The following is a 17,270-nucleotide window of genomic DNA, read 5'->3' as shown; positions in this document are numbered from 1 at the left end:
CATTACCAAAAACTCTCAGCAACGTGCACAAAATGCTGGAAGAACTCAGCAAGATCAGGCGGCGTCTGAGGCTCTCTGTTGGTCAGGGCCATCATGGATGTTGCACCCCGGGTGCCTACGTGATACACAAGCCAGGGTAGTACAATATGGAGAGCATGCTGTTGCTGCAGGCACCCCTCTCTACACAGCTGCTGAATCCTAAGGAACGGCAGAGATCGATACAGTCTGGCACCAGCGGTGTCACGGGAGTTGTCCGTCAGTGTTGAACACAATGTAGGACTGCCTTAGGGACCCCAGCTCCAGAATCTTCCACTGGGTTTGCTCCTGAAGCCTTCCCCGTGAGTGGTTATAGCCACAAGGCAGCAGAGGCTTGTGATCAGAGTTTTCCTTCTCCTAGGTAAACCCCAACTGCCTAAAACAACTGCTTTTAAGACCCCAGCCTCTGCCCCTTGTCTCTTCCGTAGAAACGGTTCTGCCGGGTTTAGTAGCTAAGCCACACGTGAAGGCCAGGAGCTGGACTTGGTTGTCAGAGGCTATTTGAGATGCACGCCATTGCTCCCGCTACCATTTAGTGGGTAAATGGAGCTTATCCCAGTACCAACTCCACCCCGCCCCCCCCCCCACCAGTTATAACAGCCATAAGGAACCCAGGCAAGTTCTACTGAAAGGAATAAACGAATAAACAGTGACATTTTGGGCTGAGACCCTTCATCATGATTAGAAAGGAAGGGAGAATATGCCTGAATAAGGTGGGATGGGGGGGTGGGGGGAGAGGAAAGAGGCAAGCTGACAAGTGATAGGTGAAACCAGATGAGTTGGGAAGGATGGGTGAAGTAAAAAGCTGGGAGGAGATGGATGGAAAGGGCTGGAGAAGAAGGAATCTGATAGGAGAGGAGAGTGGATCATGGGAGAAAGGGAAGGAGGAGGTGGACCAGAGGGAGGTGATCGGCGAACTAAACTACTTGGCATTGAGCTAGTGTTCTCTGCGAGTGTAAACCCTCAAATGACTTGTTATCAGTCGTGGAGGACGGTGTCATTGTATGTGATTTACAGTCCTATGCAACACAACACTGATTTGTTGGACTTGATTGCTAACGTGTGATGGAACAGTAACAAGACCTTTAAGTTTTTCCAATTTACATTCTCTTAGCTCCCCACTCCCAGCAGTCTGATGCTGTAGCCAGGACGGTGATCACATCATTCTGAATATCAGCTCCTGTATTTTAATGTTTTGAGATGCTGTAAATAGTACAGATAAGTGACAAACAAAGGATCAGAGATGACTTGATGGCCGCGAGAGAGAGAATTGTGGAGGTAAGAGAAGTTGGAGGGAATAGAACTGGATTTGATGTGTTTAAGATGCTGTGCTGTGGATCTGGAGGGCTCAGTCGCTTCCTACTGTGTGATGGGAGTTATTTGAGGAGCCGCGTGACAGAGGACTCTTTGACCTACGGGCTGTTCCCAGAGACAGACACACACAGACTGGCATCCATGGTTGCTGGCAGACCATCAACTTGGCGAAAGGACAGTTTGGTCTGCCTGTCCGGGGGAGGAACATTGTGGACTGGGGAGGGACGCTGCGTGCTGGGAGGCGCCCTAGAGCTTGGTGTAGCCACTGCAAGGGCTCATCGAGGAAGGGTCACAACGTGTTCCTTCCCCACAAAGGGTTCTTCTACCGGAGAGGGAGCCCCTCAATTATTACTGTAACGTACACCACCCCAGGGGCCACGTGCTGCTGATGTGTGTAAATGCAATAGGACAGTACGGAAAGCATTGACTATGAATGTAAAGAATGAAAAGGCATTGCAGTTTATTCTTGTAAATAAGGTTTATTATGAATAAAGATAAGTAACTGGAGAGTAATACTACACTGTCTTACTTCAGCACCAGCCTTTTTTAAAAAAAAAAGTATCAAGCTTTTGCTATCTGTAGCACAACACAAACACGGACTAGAAGGGCCGAGATGGCCTGTTTCTGTGCTGTAATTGTTATGCGGTTATATGTTATAATGAGCAAGGTATAGTGGTTAGTGTAATGCCATCACAGTGCCAGGGACCCGGCTTCGATTCCTGCCGCTGTCTGTGAGGAGTTTGCGTACTCATCTTACGACTACGCGGGTTTTCTCCAGGTGCTCCAGTTTCCTCCCGTATTCCAAAGACGTACGGTTAGTGGGTTAATTGGTCACGTGGGTGTAATTGGGTTGTGCCGGGAGGGCCTGTTACTGTGCCATATCTCTAAATAACTAAACCATCTTGTACTGAAGAAAAGAACAGTGATGCAGATGTTCTCTGTGCTACGTGGATGATTGTAACTAAGTTCAGTATGCCCTGTCAGTGGGTTTGTTCCATGGGTTAAACCACGGGTGTCTTAAGGTTGTCAGAGCTGGGGGAGGTAGTGAGGACAAGCTCCCAATAGCATGCGTCTCAAACAGCCTCTGACAACCAAGTCCAGCTCCTGGCCTTCACGTGTGGCTCCGCTATTAAACCAGCCAGAACCAGCGAAGGGGCAAAGGCGGGTTACTGGCGCCTTAAAACCAGTCGCTTCTGCCGGATGGGGCTTCTCTGCTGTGGTTTGCAGCTTATCTAGGAGAGGGAAAACTCTGCTCTCAAACTGCTTCTGACTTGCAGCTAGACCCACACTCTGGGAAGGCTTTGGGAATAAACCCGAAGGGTCAAAATCTGGAGCTGGAGTCCCGAAGGCAGTCCGGCGTTGAGTTCAATGCTGACTGGTAAATTCTGCCACGCTGCTGGTGCCGAACTGTGTCGGTCTCTGCCGTTCCTTTGGATTCATCAGCTGTACGGAGAGGGGGAGATTGCTGCAGGGGCAACAGCTTGCCCTCCATATCGTACTGCCCTGGCTTGTGTATCTGAACAGTGCAGCATCCATGGTTGACCGTGACCATTTGAGGGTCTCGTTCCGCCATGTCATTTAGGCAGTGCAAGCCCCTTTGGAACACTGAAGTTCACTTAGTATATGCACGTTTTGAGCTAAGGATCATGCAATTTGAGCACATTATTCCACACGCTTTGAAGAATGTCTGTCTGCCAGATTATTTTGCATGTTGATTTAATGCACGCGCCTGTTTTGAAGTGCATCATTTCAAGTGATGCAAACAAATGAATTCACCACGGTTGTAAGCTATTTCGTACCGCTACTGACCGCAGACTCGCCTTTTAAGGTGTTGCGTGCTTGCCATGCGGTACCGCAGAACGGAATCCGTTTACTCAACATTCAGTATCCTGCAGGTAATGCCACCTTCAGTTTCAATCCAGGCGTATTCGGTAAGGAGTTTGTACGTTCACCCCGTGGAATGTGTGGGTTTCCTCCAGGTGCCCCAATTTCCTCCCACGGTCCAAAGATGCACTGGTTAGTAGGTCACTCGGTCATGGTAAATTATCCTGTGATTAGGCTAGAGTTAAATCGGAACTCGTTGGCAGGAATGGCCTATTCCGCACTGTATCTCTGAATTTAAAAAATGAAGGTTTCTGCACTCTACTGTGCTTGTGGTAATAAAGCAATTGTGGTAAAGTGGCTACTGTGTAACGCGTTCTGTCCTTCGACAACGAGGCTCTGTGGCCGTCTTAACACATGTAAAATGAGACCTGGCAGAGCCAACCATAGGACCTTCTCAGATGATGCTTGTGGTGTGCTGGGATTAGGCCTACGGGACGCGGCTGAAATGCGGTTCAGGCTGCAGTGATCCCTTGAATACTAGTTTGGCAGGAGGAAGGGCCTCTCCACCAAAATGCTTCACGGGTTGGTTGCTGGTAGATGGTACTTTTGTGGTTCTTCTTCCAAGTCGGAGTAGGGTGACAGCAGCCTACGAACTTCCTGATGACTCTGGTGCTTCCACGTTATCCCCAGGGATGGTGTATTAATGGGCGTTCCTCTTGGAATACAGCATAAATGGGGGAGTGAGCAGAGGCTGTGCTGTTGGTAGGAGAAGGAGGCGTGCATGTAAGGTGCTCAGCGGGTAGCGACCCAGGAGGCTACAGGTGCTGGAGTCTGGAGCAACACACAAAGCAATGGAGGAACTCAATGGGTCAAGTAGTAACTAGGGAGCCCTTCATCAGGGCTCTTTCCATCGCTACTGCCCAACCCACTGAGTTCCTCCAACACTGCAGGAGGTCACTTATGCCCTGGGGGTGATTCAATTGGGTGCAATGGGTGTGTGTTTTTAAATAAATCGACCAGCTGTTGTAGGTATAACTATAGCCTCCGAGTATTGGCAGTAGTTTGATCACCCGAGTTGAGTATGATATTCTCCTAAGAGATTGTCTATTGGTGGGTCCTGTGCTGGCTGTTGAGGGGGCTAAAGCTTTTCTCTTTGCAGGGAAGGTAGATGAGAGGTGACTTGATAGAGTGTATACGATTATGAGAGGCAGAGATAGATTGGACAGCCAGTGCCTTTTTCCCAGGGAAGCAGTGGGTAATACCAGAGGGTACTATTCTTTTAAGGAGAGTGGAGGAAGTATAAGGTGAGTTTAGGACAGATGCCAGGTAGGTTATTTTGAGAGTGGTAAGGGCCTGAGAACAAGGGCAGAAGTGGTGATAGACGTAGATGCATTAGAGGCATTTAAGAGAATCTTAGCTAGGCACGTGGATAGAAGAAAAACGGAGGGTTATGGGCGATGTAGGAGGAAGGGTTAGGTTGATCTTGCAGTGGGCTAAAAGGGCAGGACAACAACGTGGGCCGAAGGGCCTGTATTCTTTATTTTATGAAACGTCAATCCACAGATACTACCTGACTTGCTGATTTCTTCCAGCACTGTCTCTAATCTTACCTTCCAATCCATTATAAAGTGCAGAAAATGTGCACTTAAGCAGTCTCCTTCAGAGTTTTGGACAACTGTGATTTTACAGCCTGTCGTATACTTTTACAACATTTGTATTGTTGGGAAAAAGTTGTTTCGTTATTGTGTCCAGAATGTATTAGAACAAAGGTCGATTCATTCAACATGGACCATTTAAAATTATAACTATTTGTCCTTGAATGATGATGCGGTTTCCTTCAGTATTAGCGGAATATCTAACAGCTTTGTGGGTATATTCGCGTCTCAAGGACTGAATAGTTCAAGACGGAAGTTCACAACTCAAGGTCACCTGGGACTGGGCAACTAAATGCTGGCTCGGCCTGTAAAGCTCAACTTCCTTGAATGAATTTTAAACATAAGCAGCCAGCATTTATTTTCAGTGGCTTTCACCTCTTGATTTACTTTAAGCAATAAATCAGAAAGGCAGCTCGTCGGGACAGAGCCAGACTTATAATAAAATTATTCCAGATCAGTAAATGTTTGTTATTCTTCAGTTAATGAACAGCAAAGCTCAAAATGTTGGCGCTTGCACCATTAGTTTTCTCATTTCCACGCGGAATCTGCTTTTGGAAACCAGCCGCAAACTGCAGTAAGGTTCGTAGCTGTGTGGTGTTGGCCTATGTTCATTGATCTATTCTGACGGTCTTTATTCTTATTTTGGGGCAGCTGTCCCAGTGAGATTGGGATGATGGCTGAAAAGCCGAAAAAGAACAGAAAGAAGTCGCAAGCGCTGACACCTACCTCCAGCTTGGAAAATGATTCCCCGACGCTTGAGGCCCAGCAAAAAGATAAATTACATCAACTGATGAGGTATGTCTTATGAACTTCTATAAGTAAAGCAGAAGTAATAATTTGTATTTAAGATTCTAATGTTCTGATTTGAGGACCTTTTTGAGCGAACTTCATTATTTCTATCCACTTTATGGACATACAATCAATTTGTGTATAAGCTGTCTTATGTATCTATATTTGTTTAATTGTTTATTATTATTATTTTATTTTTATTTTATTGAGATACAGAATAGGACCTTTCAACCTTTTGAGCAACCCAGTAACCCCCTATTTAACCCTAGCCTAATCACAGGACTATTTCCAATGACCTATTGACCTACAAACCAGTGGGAGAAAACTGGAGCACCCAGAGGAAAGCCATGCGGCCACAGGGAGAACATACGAACTCCTTACGGGCAGCAGGTGGGAATTGAACCCGGATCACTAGTACTATAAAGCATTGTTCTCACAACTATGCTACCGTACCACCCGATATTGTGCTCTTTACCTTTATTGTGTTTTTTTTTTGTGCTGCATTGGATCTGGAGTAACAATTATTTTGTTCTCCTTTACACTTTTGAGAGTACAGGAAATAATACTGTCAGGGCGTTTTGGGGGTTAGCACATACAGCAAATAAGTTCAGCAACTAACTTCAGCCACCAATCTTCAGATCTGAATATGGACTGCAGATTAAATTTAAAATGCAGCTCTGAACAGTGGGTTCCTAAGAGCCGTGAATCACCATTAACTGAAAGACCAGACAGTGCTGATTTAAAATTAATTTGTGTGTTTGTAGTGTGGGTGCGGAGGGAAATGTGAAGGTTGTGTGTAGTTCAAAGGAAGCATTGTGGACGCATTGTAAATATGGAATTATCATTTTGATCTTGAGCACATAGAACGTGTAGTGTTGGGTCAAGCAGGGCTCTTCCTCCAAAAGGGTCTCAGTATGATGTCTGCTGTGTATCATTTTATCAAATAAGGAGACTGCTTCATATCTACCTGCTGTGTCTCTCCAGTCACTTTGTTCACATGACAGTAACGTTAACCAATCTTGAATCCTTCTACAACAAAAATGGAGTAAAAGTTGATTCATGAATTGGCTTGTGCATCACAATACATTCTACCAGCTAGTTGTAAAAGTAATACTACAAATATATTACAGTAATGATCAACGGAGCTAACACAGTTGAACAATTCATGATTTGGAATATACTGACTAAATGAGCTGTGGATTAGTTTCAAAACAAACTGGGAAATGTATTTGTAAAGGAAATCTTTACAGGGATGTGAGTAAAGAGTATCGGTGTGATTGACCAGCAACAGAATCAAGTTCACTATCACTGACGTAAGTCATGAAAGTTGTTGTTTTGAGGTAGCAGTACTGTGTAATACATTAAAAAAATACTGTAAGTTGCAATAGAGAATTATATTTTAAAAAAGTTAGTGCAAAATGTGAGGTAGTGTTCATGGGTTCATTGTCCATTCTGAAATCTGATGGTGAAGGGGAAGAAGTTGTTCCTAAATATTGAGTGAGTGTCTTCAGGCTCCTGTGCCTCCTCCCTGATGATAGTAATGAGAGGAGGGCATGTCCTGGATAATCCTTAGTGATGGATGGTGTCTCCCTCTGCAGCTTTTTCTCATCCTTTACATTGGTGTCTCCATATCATGTGGTGATGCAACCAGTCACAATGCTCTGCACAGTACATCTGTGGAGATTTGCTTTGAGTCTTTGGCAATATGAAACGACTCATTCATTCCAGGTATTAGTCTTATAAGGAAAGGTTGGAGATCCCAGTCTTCCATTAGAGTTTAGAAGAGAGCAAGGAGGTTTGATTGAATCATAAGATCCTAATGGGTGTTAATGGGGCTGATGTGGGAAAGGGAATCGCCCTCTGGGAGTCGAGGGAACACACACCAGTTCTCTTTCAGGGATCAGCAGTGGAAAGGGTGAGCAGTTTCAAGGTCCTGGGTGTCAACATCTCTGAAGATTTTTTCTGGGCCCAACAAATTGATGTAATTATAAAGAAAGCACAACAGCGGCTATATTTCATCGTGGGTTTGAGATTTGGTATGGGCGCATATGTCAAAGGATAAATTAGCCCGTATCTTTTCTAATATTAATCCTATTTGCAACAGAAGTATTATTGAGGTGGCTACTTTAACACACATGTTTTGGTCTTGTATCAAGATAGATAATTTTTGGAAAGATGTCTTTAAAGCTTTATCAAAAGTCTTGAATTTGGACCTTCAACCAAATTTACTTACAGCAATTTTTGGGATCACTCAACCTGAAGCAGGATACATTCCTGTTTCCGCTAAACGGATGATAGCTTTTACAACCTTATTGGCTAGGAGAGCCATTTTGCTTAAATGGAAGGACTCTAATCTGCCTACTGTTTTTTATTGGCTTACCTCCATTCTGCCCTGTCTAAGTTTAGAGAAAATAGGAAGTCGGACATCCTTTAAATTTGAAAAAACCTGGTGACCTTTCATTCAATATTTTCATATTGTTTGATATATTGCTCTTCCAGTTACTTTCTTGGAACTTTGAATTTGATCAGAAAGTTTCTCTTTATTCTTGCTTTTACAGTTCTCTCAGTATGAGCTGCCCAGTTCCTTTTTTTTTCCTCTTTTTCTTTTTGTTTTGTTTAGTGGGTTTTTTTAAGTATATAAAAATTATAAAAGTTTCTTTATCTTTTTCTTCTTTTCATGGAATGATAAGAGGAGAATCAATTATCATTTTATTATATACTATTAGATTAATACTATGTATGATCTTGATAATACTATTAGATTAATACTATGTATGATCTTGATAATGTTTATTCTACCTTTTATATGAATTGTTATTGATTATAGATACTTGCGATAATTCTCTTGTTTTTATATATATGTTTTTAAAATTAAAAATATTGATAAAGAAAGAAGAAGAGATTTGATACATCACAGATTTCTACAGGTTTAACATGGAGAGTGTTCTAATTGGTTTCACCACTGTCTGGTATGAAAGGGCTGGTGCACAGGACTGGAAAAGGTGCAATCAGCCAGCTGCATGTACACTAGCCTTCCCATCAAGGACATCTTCAAAAGGCATTGCCTCTAAATGGGACATCCATTATTAGGGACCTTCATCACCCAGGACATTCCCTCTTTTCATTGCTACCATCAGGAGCCTGAAGACAAACTCAATGTTTTAGGAACAGCTTCTTCCCCTCTGTCATCAGGTTTCTGAATGGACATTGAACCCATGACTATCTCACTGTTTTCTTTGCTCTCTTTTTCTACTGCTTATTTAATATAAAAGTTAATATATTTATTGTAGTTTATAGATTTTTAAAATTATGTATTGCATTGTACTGTTGCCACAAAACAACACATTTCATGACATATGTCAGTGATATTAAACCCGATTCTGAGACAAAGATGGGATGCAATCTTCTTAAGTGTTTAGAATGCCCTTCCTCAAGTCTTTGAATGCTATGGGTAACACGGTACCACAGCAGTTAGTGTTACACTTTGTGGCACCAGCAGCTGGAAGTTTAAGGTTCAATTCCCATTGCCATTTGTGAGGAATTTGTACGTTCTCCCTGTATCCTCGTGGGTTTACCCCAGGGCTCTGGGTTCCTTACACATTCCAAAAGAATGCGGGCTGGGGTTAATAAGTTGTCGGCATGCTGTGTTGGCGCCAGAAGCGTAGCAATGCGTGGGCTGTCTCAGCACCTGTTTGGGCTGTGTTCGTTGTTGAAACAATACATATCACTGTATGTTTCGATGTACATGACCAATTTCATCAGGTGGGGTTGATTGATTCTTGATAAGCAAGGAGCTCAAAAGTTAACCGGAAAGATGGGAGTGGAGTCAGATCAGCCATTAACTTTATAATGGTGGAACAGGTTGGAGGGGAGCAAGATTGTATCTGCTTTTTAAAAAAAATACTGATCGACTGATAAGAGCATAACTGGCTAATAAAGGACTGAATTGAAACAGTAAATGCCAGAGATGCTCATCAAATCAGGCAGTGGTCTGTGAGAAAAGCAGTTATTATTTCAGGACAATGAGCCTCCATCAAATTATCCTTCTACAACATAAGAGATCAGACACCTGTTGTACTTTCAATTATTTTGTTCTGCTTTGTACAGAAGAACAACCTTGAATAGCATAGTTGCCCGCATTCTGATCTGTTATATTGGTATTTTGACCAAATCTACACTCAGGTCAGACAGTGTCTATTGCAGATTTGGGCCAAATATGTTAGAACATTCTGATTCCATGATTCGATGTGCATGAAAAGATCAGAAAAGATCGCTTTAGAAACTTGCCTCAGTCCAAATACATCCGAACAAAATGTTATTTCCACAACATAATTTGATGACAAAATTTGTTTGGTGACAAAGCATAACAAATTCTGTACAATAATGTTAATGTTGAGATGCAAAGATTTGATCTTAATTTTGTCAATTCTTGCTTAAAGACAAAATCAATTTTATAAGAAATTATAAAAGTATGGTTATGCCACTCAGCCACATAAGCCTGCTCTTCAGTTTGATCAAATATACTCTACGCCTCATCTCTTCTTAACAGCCAGTTTCCCAAGTTTTCTGATCTTTCAAAAAGTTACCATTTCTCTCTAAATACCCTCAAAGATTTAGTCTTTCTGACCCTCTAGGGTAGGGAATTCCAGAGATTAGCCACCCTCTGGGAGGAATTCCAAAACATTTCAGTTTAAAATGATCACCCTCTCTAATCTTACAACTATTTTTCATGAGTGGGAGCAGTCCAACCCTGCCACGTTTCCTGTATGTATTATACGAGGGGTGATTGTTAAGTTTGTGGCCCAAGGTAGAAGGAGTCAATTTTAGAAAACCTAGCACGTTGATTTTTCAACATAGTCCCCTCCTACATTTACACACATAGTCCAGCGGTCGTGGAGCATACGGATCTTGGATCTCCAGACAGTGTCCACAGCATGTGTGATTGATAAGATCGCTGACTGTCTTACAACAAAGGCCACCGTGTCATCCTAGCCACTCGCTGCATTTGTACGCTACCTTTTCTTCACCTGCAAATCTGCTGGGGCCAGCTATTGTGTTCGATGCTCCTGATACAGCCTCCTCTGCATTGGTAACACCCGTCATAAATTGGCGGGCAGTTTTGTCGAGAACCTGCGCTCCATCCACCTAAAGCGGAACTTCCCGGTGGCCCAACGTTTTAATTCCAGTTCCCATTTCCGTTCTGACATGCTGGGCCACGGCCTCCTCTTGTGCCATGTTGAGGCCACCATCGGTGGAAGGAACAACACCTTCTATTCCGTTGGCGTAGCCTCCAACCTGATGCCATGAATGTCAATTTCTCCTTCTGTTAAAAATATTTTCTTAACCCCCCCCCCCCCCCCCCCGGTTATTCTATTGCCCACTCTGACCTTTAAACTCTTCTCACCTGCCTATCACTTCCCCTGGGTCACCTCCTCCTTCCCTTTCTCCTATAGTCCGCTCTCCTCTCCAATCAAAATCCCTTTTCTCCAGCCCTTTATCTTTTCTACCCGCCTGGCTTCACCTATCGCCTTCTAGCTCTCCTCCTCCCCTCCCCCAACCATTTTATTCTGGCGTTTTCTCCCTTCCTTTCCAGTCCTGAAGAAGGGTCTTGACCCGAAATATCGACTGTTTATTCATTTCCATAGATGCTGCCTGACCTGCTGTGTTCATCCAGCGCTTTGTGTATGTTCCATTTTTTTAATGATACCTGCAGAATAACTAGATTCCTCTGTACAGTGCTCCTCCCGGGATTGGCTGGGCACATCCAAAGATTTTAGATGAATGTGCGCTAATACCATGCTTTATCTTTATTTGGAGTTTAACCAAGCCAGGAAAGACTGGTTGCTAATGCAATGTATTTGTTGCCTTATTCAGGTTATCGACCATTGACATTTCCGACGTAAAAAATGAAGAGGAGTCATACGCCGGACGAAAACTAAGCTTCTCTACTTCTGTAAGGAATTAATTCATATTAAACTACTTCACAAACTGCAATTTATTAAACAAATTATCAATGAAGTACTACACAAGTTACAATTACATAAGTATTGTCAAATACCCAGAATAATAAAAAGTGCCTTTCATTATTTATAGACAAAGATTGCCAAGTGAGTTTTCCAGACTAAATCACCTTGTTCGAACAATGAAGCTAAATAAATCAGAATCTTAGTGGCAAATGGCAGAGTTTTCTGGTTGTATTACAGTCAAGGACAACCTCCCTACTTGCTTCTGAGAAGATAAGCCACCTTAAACTACTACAGTCATTCTGATGACGGATCTCCCCCTTGGAAATGTATTGCCAATCCCCACTTGGATACCGTCAAATTCTTCGTAGTTCCCAACTAGTTGAAGTAGTGAAATCATTTCATGTTCATTCCTGAATGTTTCTGGCATCTCTAAGTCTGAATGCTTGAAACTGCAGTGAGCTGAAGAGTTCTGAATGGTCTTAGTTTATTCCTTCCTGTCTGCGCTGTGTAGGTTTATAGTGAGGATCGGTGAGCTGATGCTGATTCCCACTGTTTAGGCTAGAGGATGTCCCACAATGGCACCATGACCTGCGACAACTGAGCGATTGCAAGGTTGTAGGTTAAGTATTGGAGTTTTCCTTCTCCTAGACAGACTGTCTGGCAAGGCTAATGGGTCCCATCTACCTGGGTTTGGAACTGGAGTTGTCCTTCTCCTAGGCTGGCTGCCACCCGAGGCTGATGAGCCCGGCCTGCCCACCTAGTTGTATTGCTGGACGCTCAGCCGCAGCATGACATAGCAAACTCTGAGAACAGGGACCCCGTGCTATGGGCACAGAAGTGTAGGAGAGGCCATAGGCGAGTGATCTCCTGCGTGGCAAGCCAAGCAGTGGGTCTGCGATGATCACTGCACCTGGAAAGGAGAGGCTATGAGAGAGACACTTCACCTTCCTTAAGTGAGCAGGACATCCAGTCCTCATATAACATATAAAATGTATGTTTGCCTCTTATACACCTCTATCAGGTCATCTCTTCATCTTCCTTCATTCCAAAGCGAAGCTCTAGCTCACTTGACCTTTCCTGAATGTTTCAACTTGGATTTTTTATTTGTCATTTAGAAGTTCTGTGCATAAGGATGGCAAACTTCCAAAAGTGGTGCACTTTCTCTTTTTTTGATCCATGTAAAAATGTTTCCATTTGCAAACTTGATTCTTCTTTTTCCCCCCAGATTAGCAAGTCCAATGCCACATTGCACAAACAGTTTAAAGACCTTCCTGAAACTGAGAATGTGATTGACAGTAAGTTTTTGCGTATAAAGGCTGGAGTTTTCTAGTCTTATGTGGCGACGTGTCGCTGTTGTGTCAGATACTCAGTGGCTACTTTATTATGTGTAAGAGTGGAACCCAGCATGGTCTTCGGCTGCTGTAGCCCACCTCTTCAAGTTTTGACATGTTGTGCGTTCAAAGACACTCCTCTACGCCCACTGTTGTAACATATGGTTATTTGAGTTATTGTCGCCTTCCTGTCAGCTTGAACCAATTTGGCCATTCTCCTCTGACCTCTCTCATTAATAGGGTATTTTTGCCCACAGAACTGCCACCCACTGGATGCTTTTTTTTTGTTTTTCACACTATTCTCTGTAAACTCTAGAAACTGTTGTGCATGAAAATCCCAGGAGGTCAGCAGTTTCTGAGATCCTCAAACCACCCCGTCTGGCACCAACAATCATTCCATGGTCAAAGTCACTTGGATCACCTTTCTTCCCCATTCTGACGTTTGGTTTGAACATCAACTGAACCTCTTGACCATGTCTGCAAGCTTTAATGCATTGAGTTGCTGCCACATGATTGGCTGATTAGATACTTGCATTGAACAACAAGTGTACCTAATAAAGTGACCACTGGGTGTAGATGTTTTCGGTGAAGATCACTGCTTGTGCTGGTGGGGAAAAAATAACTCTCCACAACTACTTGTAATAGAGTGGATTCTAAATTTTATCTGAATTTTAATAGCATTCTAAGATCTGAAATTAGAGCTGATGAATTTTGTATCATAGATTTTGAAGGTCTTTTTAATCAGTTAAGTAATTAGGTTTTGTGTTTCCTAACAGGCTTTAAATGTGCCTTGCATAAGGAAGTTCCATACCATGGCAAGATGTATGTGACAGACAATTATATTTGTTTCTATAGCAGCATTCTAAAGGAAACCAAGGTATGTTTGTTTTTCAGAAGCCTTATTTCATTCTATAGTAGCTTCAAATACATACTTAGCTCCCAGTGAAGCATAAGCCATTGATGACCTCCCATCTCCAATTTCCTCTGAAACCCATGGTCTGGTTGGAGTTCATCAATGTTTCTGCAATCCATTGCAGCCACTGTACAGGGCAGGGGATTGGCTAATACAGCTTCACCAGAGCCTTGTCCATTGGCCTTACTGGTTTCTGCCTCTCACGGCTGGGACGTAGGGTTGGACTTTGAAAGACGGTGGCTTCAAGTATGCAAAATAATGACAAATACCTTGTAACAAAGGGTGATTATTCAAAATACGCTTCATGGGTTTTGAGAGGTGCCTCGGGTTTCAATAGCAATTAATTTATTTGAGAAAAGTGAAAGTTATTACTGCAATTATATTTGCGTAATTAGTATAAAATATATTAAAAGTCAAAAGTCTGCAAATGCTGAATATCTGAAGTATCAAGTGTAACTGTCATTCAGCCGTATGCATGTATACTCCTGAACAGAACAGGATTCCCCTGGGGCCAAGGTGCAAAGCACAGTCAATATACAGCACTCTGAGAAAGTCTTGGACACCCTAGATTTTGTATATGGTTTCAGATGGGATGTAAAGGAAGAATTGACTGGGCATGGACGTGAAGTGGATTAAGGAGCAGAGGAGGCATCATCTAACCTTTAATTTGTCTTTCCGTTCAGCTTGTTGTTCCAGTCACCGATGTGGTTGTGCTGAAGAAGCAGAACATAGCCTTCGTTGTTCCCAGTGCCCTATGTATCAAAACGTCAGAAGGAGAGAAGGCAAGTCTTCCCCAGAATACGTTTTGACTGAAATGGTCTCTTGAGTTTAATTATTTTATCTAGAGAGACCGCGCAGAACAGGCCCTTCCAGCCCAGTGAGCTGGGTCAGCCAGCAACCCACATGTTCAACCCCAGACTAATCACGGGACAATTAACCTACCGTGGTCGGCACAACATTGTGGGCCGAAGGGCCTGTAATGTGCTGAAGATTTCTATGTCTATGTTAACCAGTATGCCTTTCGATTGTGGAAGGAAATCGGAGCACCTGGAGGAAACCCATGTGATCACGAGAATAATGTACAAACCTCACGCAGAGGACGAAGGAATTGAACTCTGAACTCCAGAACACCCTGAGCTGCTAACTGCTAGGCTAACATGACACTATCAGTTTTGACTGAAATAGTTTTTGAGTTTAATTGTGCTTTGGTACAAGACTTCTCTCTTTCTAAAGCTTGCATCCTGTTAAGACCATTGTCATAATAGCCTAAGTCTTTTGTTAATTGTAATCTTTCCGTACGCGTTTCTGGGGCCCCACTGAAATGGTCTTCTGCTGGGTGCTTGGGTCCTGAATGAAGAATGGGACCCTCCAGAGCAGATGGTGTACTGACTTGATGGGATGCTGTCCATAGGTTAAACACTTGCTGAAGCTGTTGGTGTTAATCATAGAATGAAACAACATGGAAGCTAGGCTGGTGCAAAACGCATGCAAACGTAACGCTGGGGGAGCTCAGCAGGCCAGGCAGCATCTCTGGGAAAGAGTAAACAGTCAACGCTTTGGGCTGAGACCCTTCATCCAGTCCTGATGAAGAAACATCGACTGTTTACTCTTTTCCATAGATGCTACCCAACCTGCTGAGCTCCTCCAGCATTTTGTGTGTGTTACTAAATCTACACTGACCATTAATCATCCTCTAACGCTAAGCTTACAAACCCATACTTTTTACTCTTGTCACATTCTTATTGACCACCCCCCCCCCCATTCTACCACTCACCTACACAATAGGGGCAACTTGCAGTGGTTATTTAACTGACTAACCTGTTTGTGGGATGTGAGAAGAGACCCAGGTATTAAACTCCTCACAGACAACACCAGAGGATGGGATTACACCCGAGTCTCTGGCACTATGAGGCAGCAGCTCTGCTACCTGTACCACTTGTTCACAGATCTTCATAAGATAATAGCATAATGAGACCATTTGGCCTATCAAGCCTGTTCACGATTTAGTCATGGATGATTTAAAAAATACATATTTTCAATTCCATTTTCCCCATAATCCTTAATCTCCTTACCAATTAAGAACCTATTAATTCCTGCTTTAAATATGCCCAATACCTTGGCTTTTGCAGCCTCTGTGGCAATGAATTCCCTCTAGCTAAAGAAATTCCTCCTCATCTCATTGTTAATGGGATATCCCTTTATTTGAAGGCTGTTCCCCAGATCCTGTCCATGTCCAGTCTATCAGATTTTTCAGTAGGTTTTAATGAGATCACCCTACTCATTTTCCTTAAGCCCATTGAATACAAACCCAAAGCCATCGAACACCCTTCATACTTCGAGCTTTTCTTTGTTGGGTCACTCTTGTGAAATGTTCACGGACACTCAACATTTTTTTAAAACAGATGCTTGACTTCATGTTCATTTTGAGTTGGGAGCTTGCAGAAACACTTCAGTTCAATTCAAGTTTAATTACCGTTTAACCAGACATGAATGCAGCCAAATGAGACAGCGTTACTACAGGGTCAAGGTGCAAAGACACATTGCCAACTGTCACACACAATAAGCAACACCCTTGCTAACCCACTGGGTACTCTCTGGTCCATGGTCGGTGGCAGCCAGAGGATGAGGCTATTGTCGGCTAAGAGCAGTGTCAACACAGGCATGTGTCATGTGGTGACGTAGAAGATACCTCTCATCAACTTCTGTTGTGAGGTTTCAATTATACAGTGAAATGACAAGGCATTTGCGTCGGGCTTTATATAAATCTGATTATTAAATGTATTATAGTTTGGTTTTATTTAAATCCTAGTTTATAATGTGGGATTGCAACAATGGTTTACAGAGAAGTAATTGTATTTTGACTTTTCTTTCCCTTAGCATTTGTTTGGATCACTGAGATCAAGGGACTTGACTTTTAAAGTTCTGAAGTCAGTTTGCCCGCATCTGGAGGTAAGTTTCCGGTTGGTATTTATTTTTTAAAACTTTTGCTATTGGAGAAAAGTGACATAATTGCCTCTTTCTCATCCCCCTTCCAGGAGGTGCTGTCACAGTTTTATTTAGTGCTACAGCACAGTAACAGGCCCTTCCGACCCAATGAATACGATCTGCCAAATTACACCCATTTGTCCAGTTAACCTATTCATTGTCTTTGGAATGTGGGAGAAAATGCTATCGTAGGAGAGTTGTGTTCTCTGACTCCTAATTTTAGCTCCCTCAGTTATTCTGTGACTTTAGCATTTTTGTTTCCACCATGTTAGACTGCATATGTTGGATCTCTGTTCAGTTTCTGATCCTTGGGGGGTCTTCTGGGAGTCAAAAATGGCGAGCAGTCTTATTTTCAAGATTTCAATTTATTTTAGAGACAAACAAACATACAATTTCTAAGCAAACTAAATAGAGCTGAGAATTTATACTAAGAGGGGAATTAATGCTTACGGGTGTA

At 42.9% G+C, this 17,270-nt stretch overlaps 1 protein-coding gene across 4 annotated transcripts in view; it reads left to right on the top strand.

Annotated features, from left to right (window-relative positions):
* The window catches only part of LOC140739743 (GRAM domain-containing protein 2B), a 104,945-nt gene that overhangs the window by 72,379 nt on the left and 15,296 nt on the right, over window positions 1-17,270 (top strand). For all 4 annotated transcript variants that reach the window (XM_073068212.1, XM_073068213.1, XM_073068214.1 and 1 more), the window contains exons 2-7: window positions 5,481-5,624; window positions 11,493-11,571; window positions 12,810-12,879; window positions 13,692-13,792; window positions 14,512-14,610; window positions 16,706-16,777. In XM_073068212.1, the coding sequence (XP_072924313.1) occupies window positions 5,481-5,624; window positions 11,493-11,571; window positions 12,810-12,879; window positions 13,692-13,792; window positions 14,512-14,610; window positions 16,706-16,777 (565 nt within the window). The remainder of the gene's footprint in view (window positions 1-5,480; window positions 5,625-11,492; window positions 11,572-12,809; window positions 12,880-13,691; window positions 13,793-14,511; window positions 14,611-16,705; window positions 16,778-17,270) is intronic.

Source organism: Hemitrygon akajei, chromosome 16, assembly GCF_048418815.1.
Source record: "Hemitrygon akajei chromosome 16, sHemAka1.3, whole genome shotgun sequence".
NCBI lineage: Eukaryota > Metazoa > Chordata > Chondrichthyes > Myliobatiformes > Dasyatidae > Hemitrygon > Hemitrygon akajei.
Note: the sequence above shows the minus strand (reverse complement) of the source record. Positions and strands in the feature narration are given on the sequence as shown.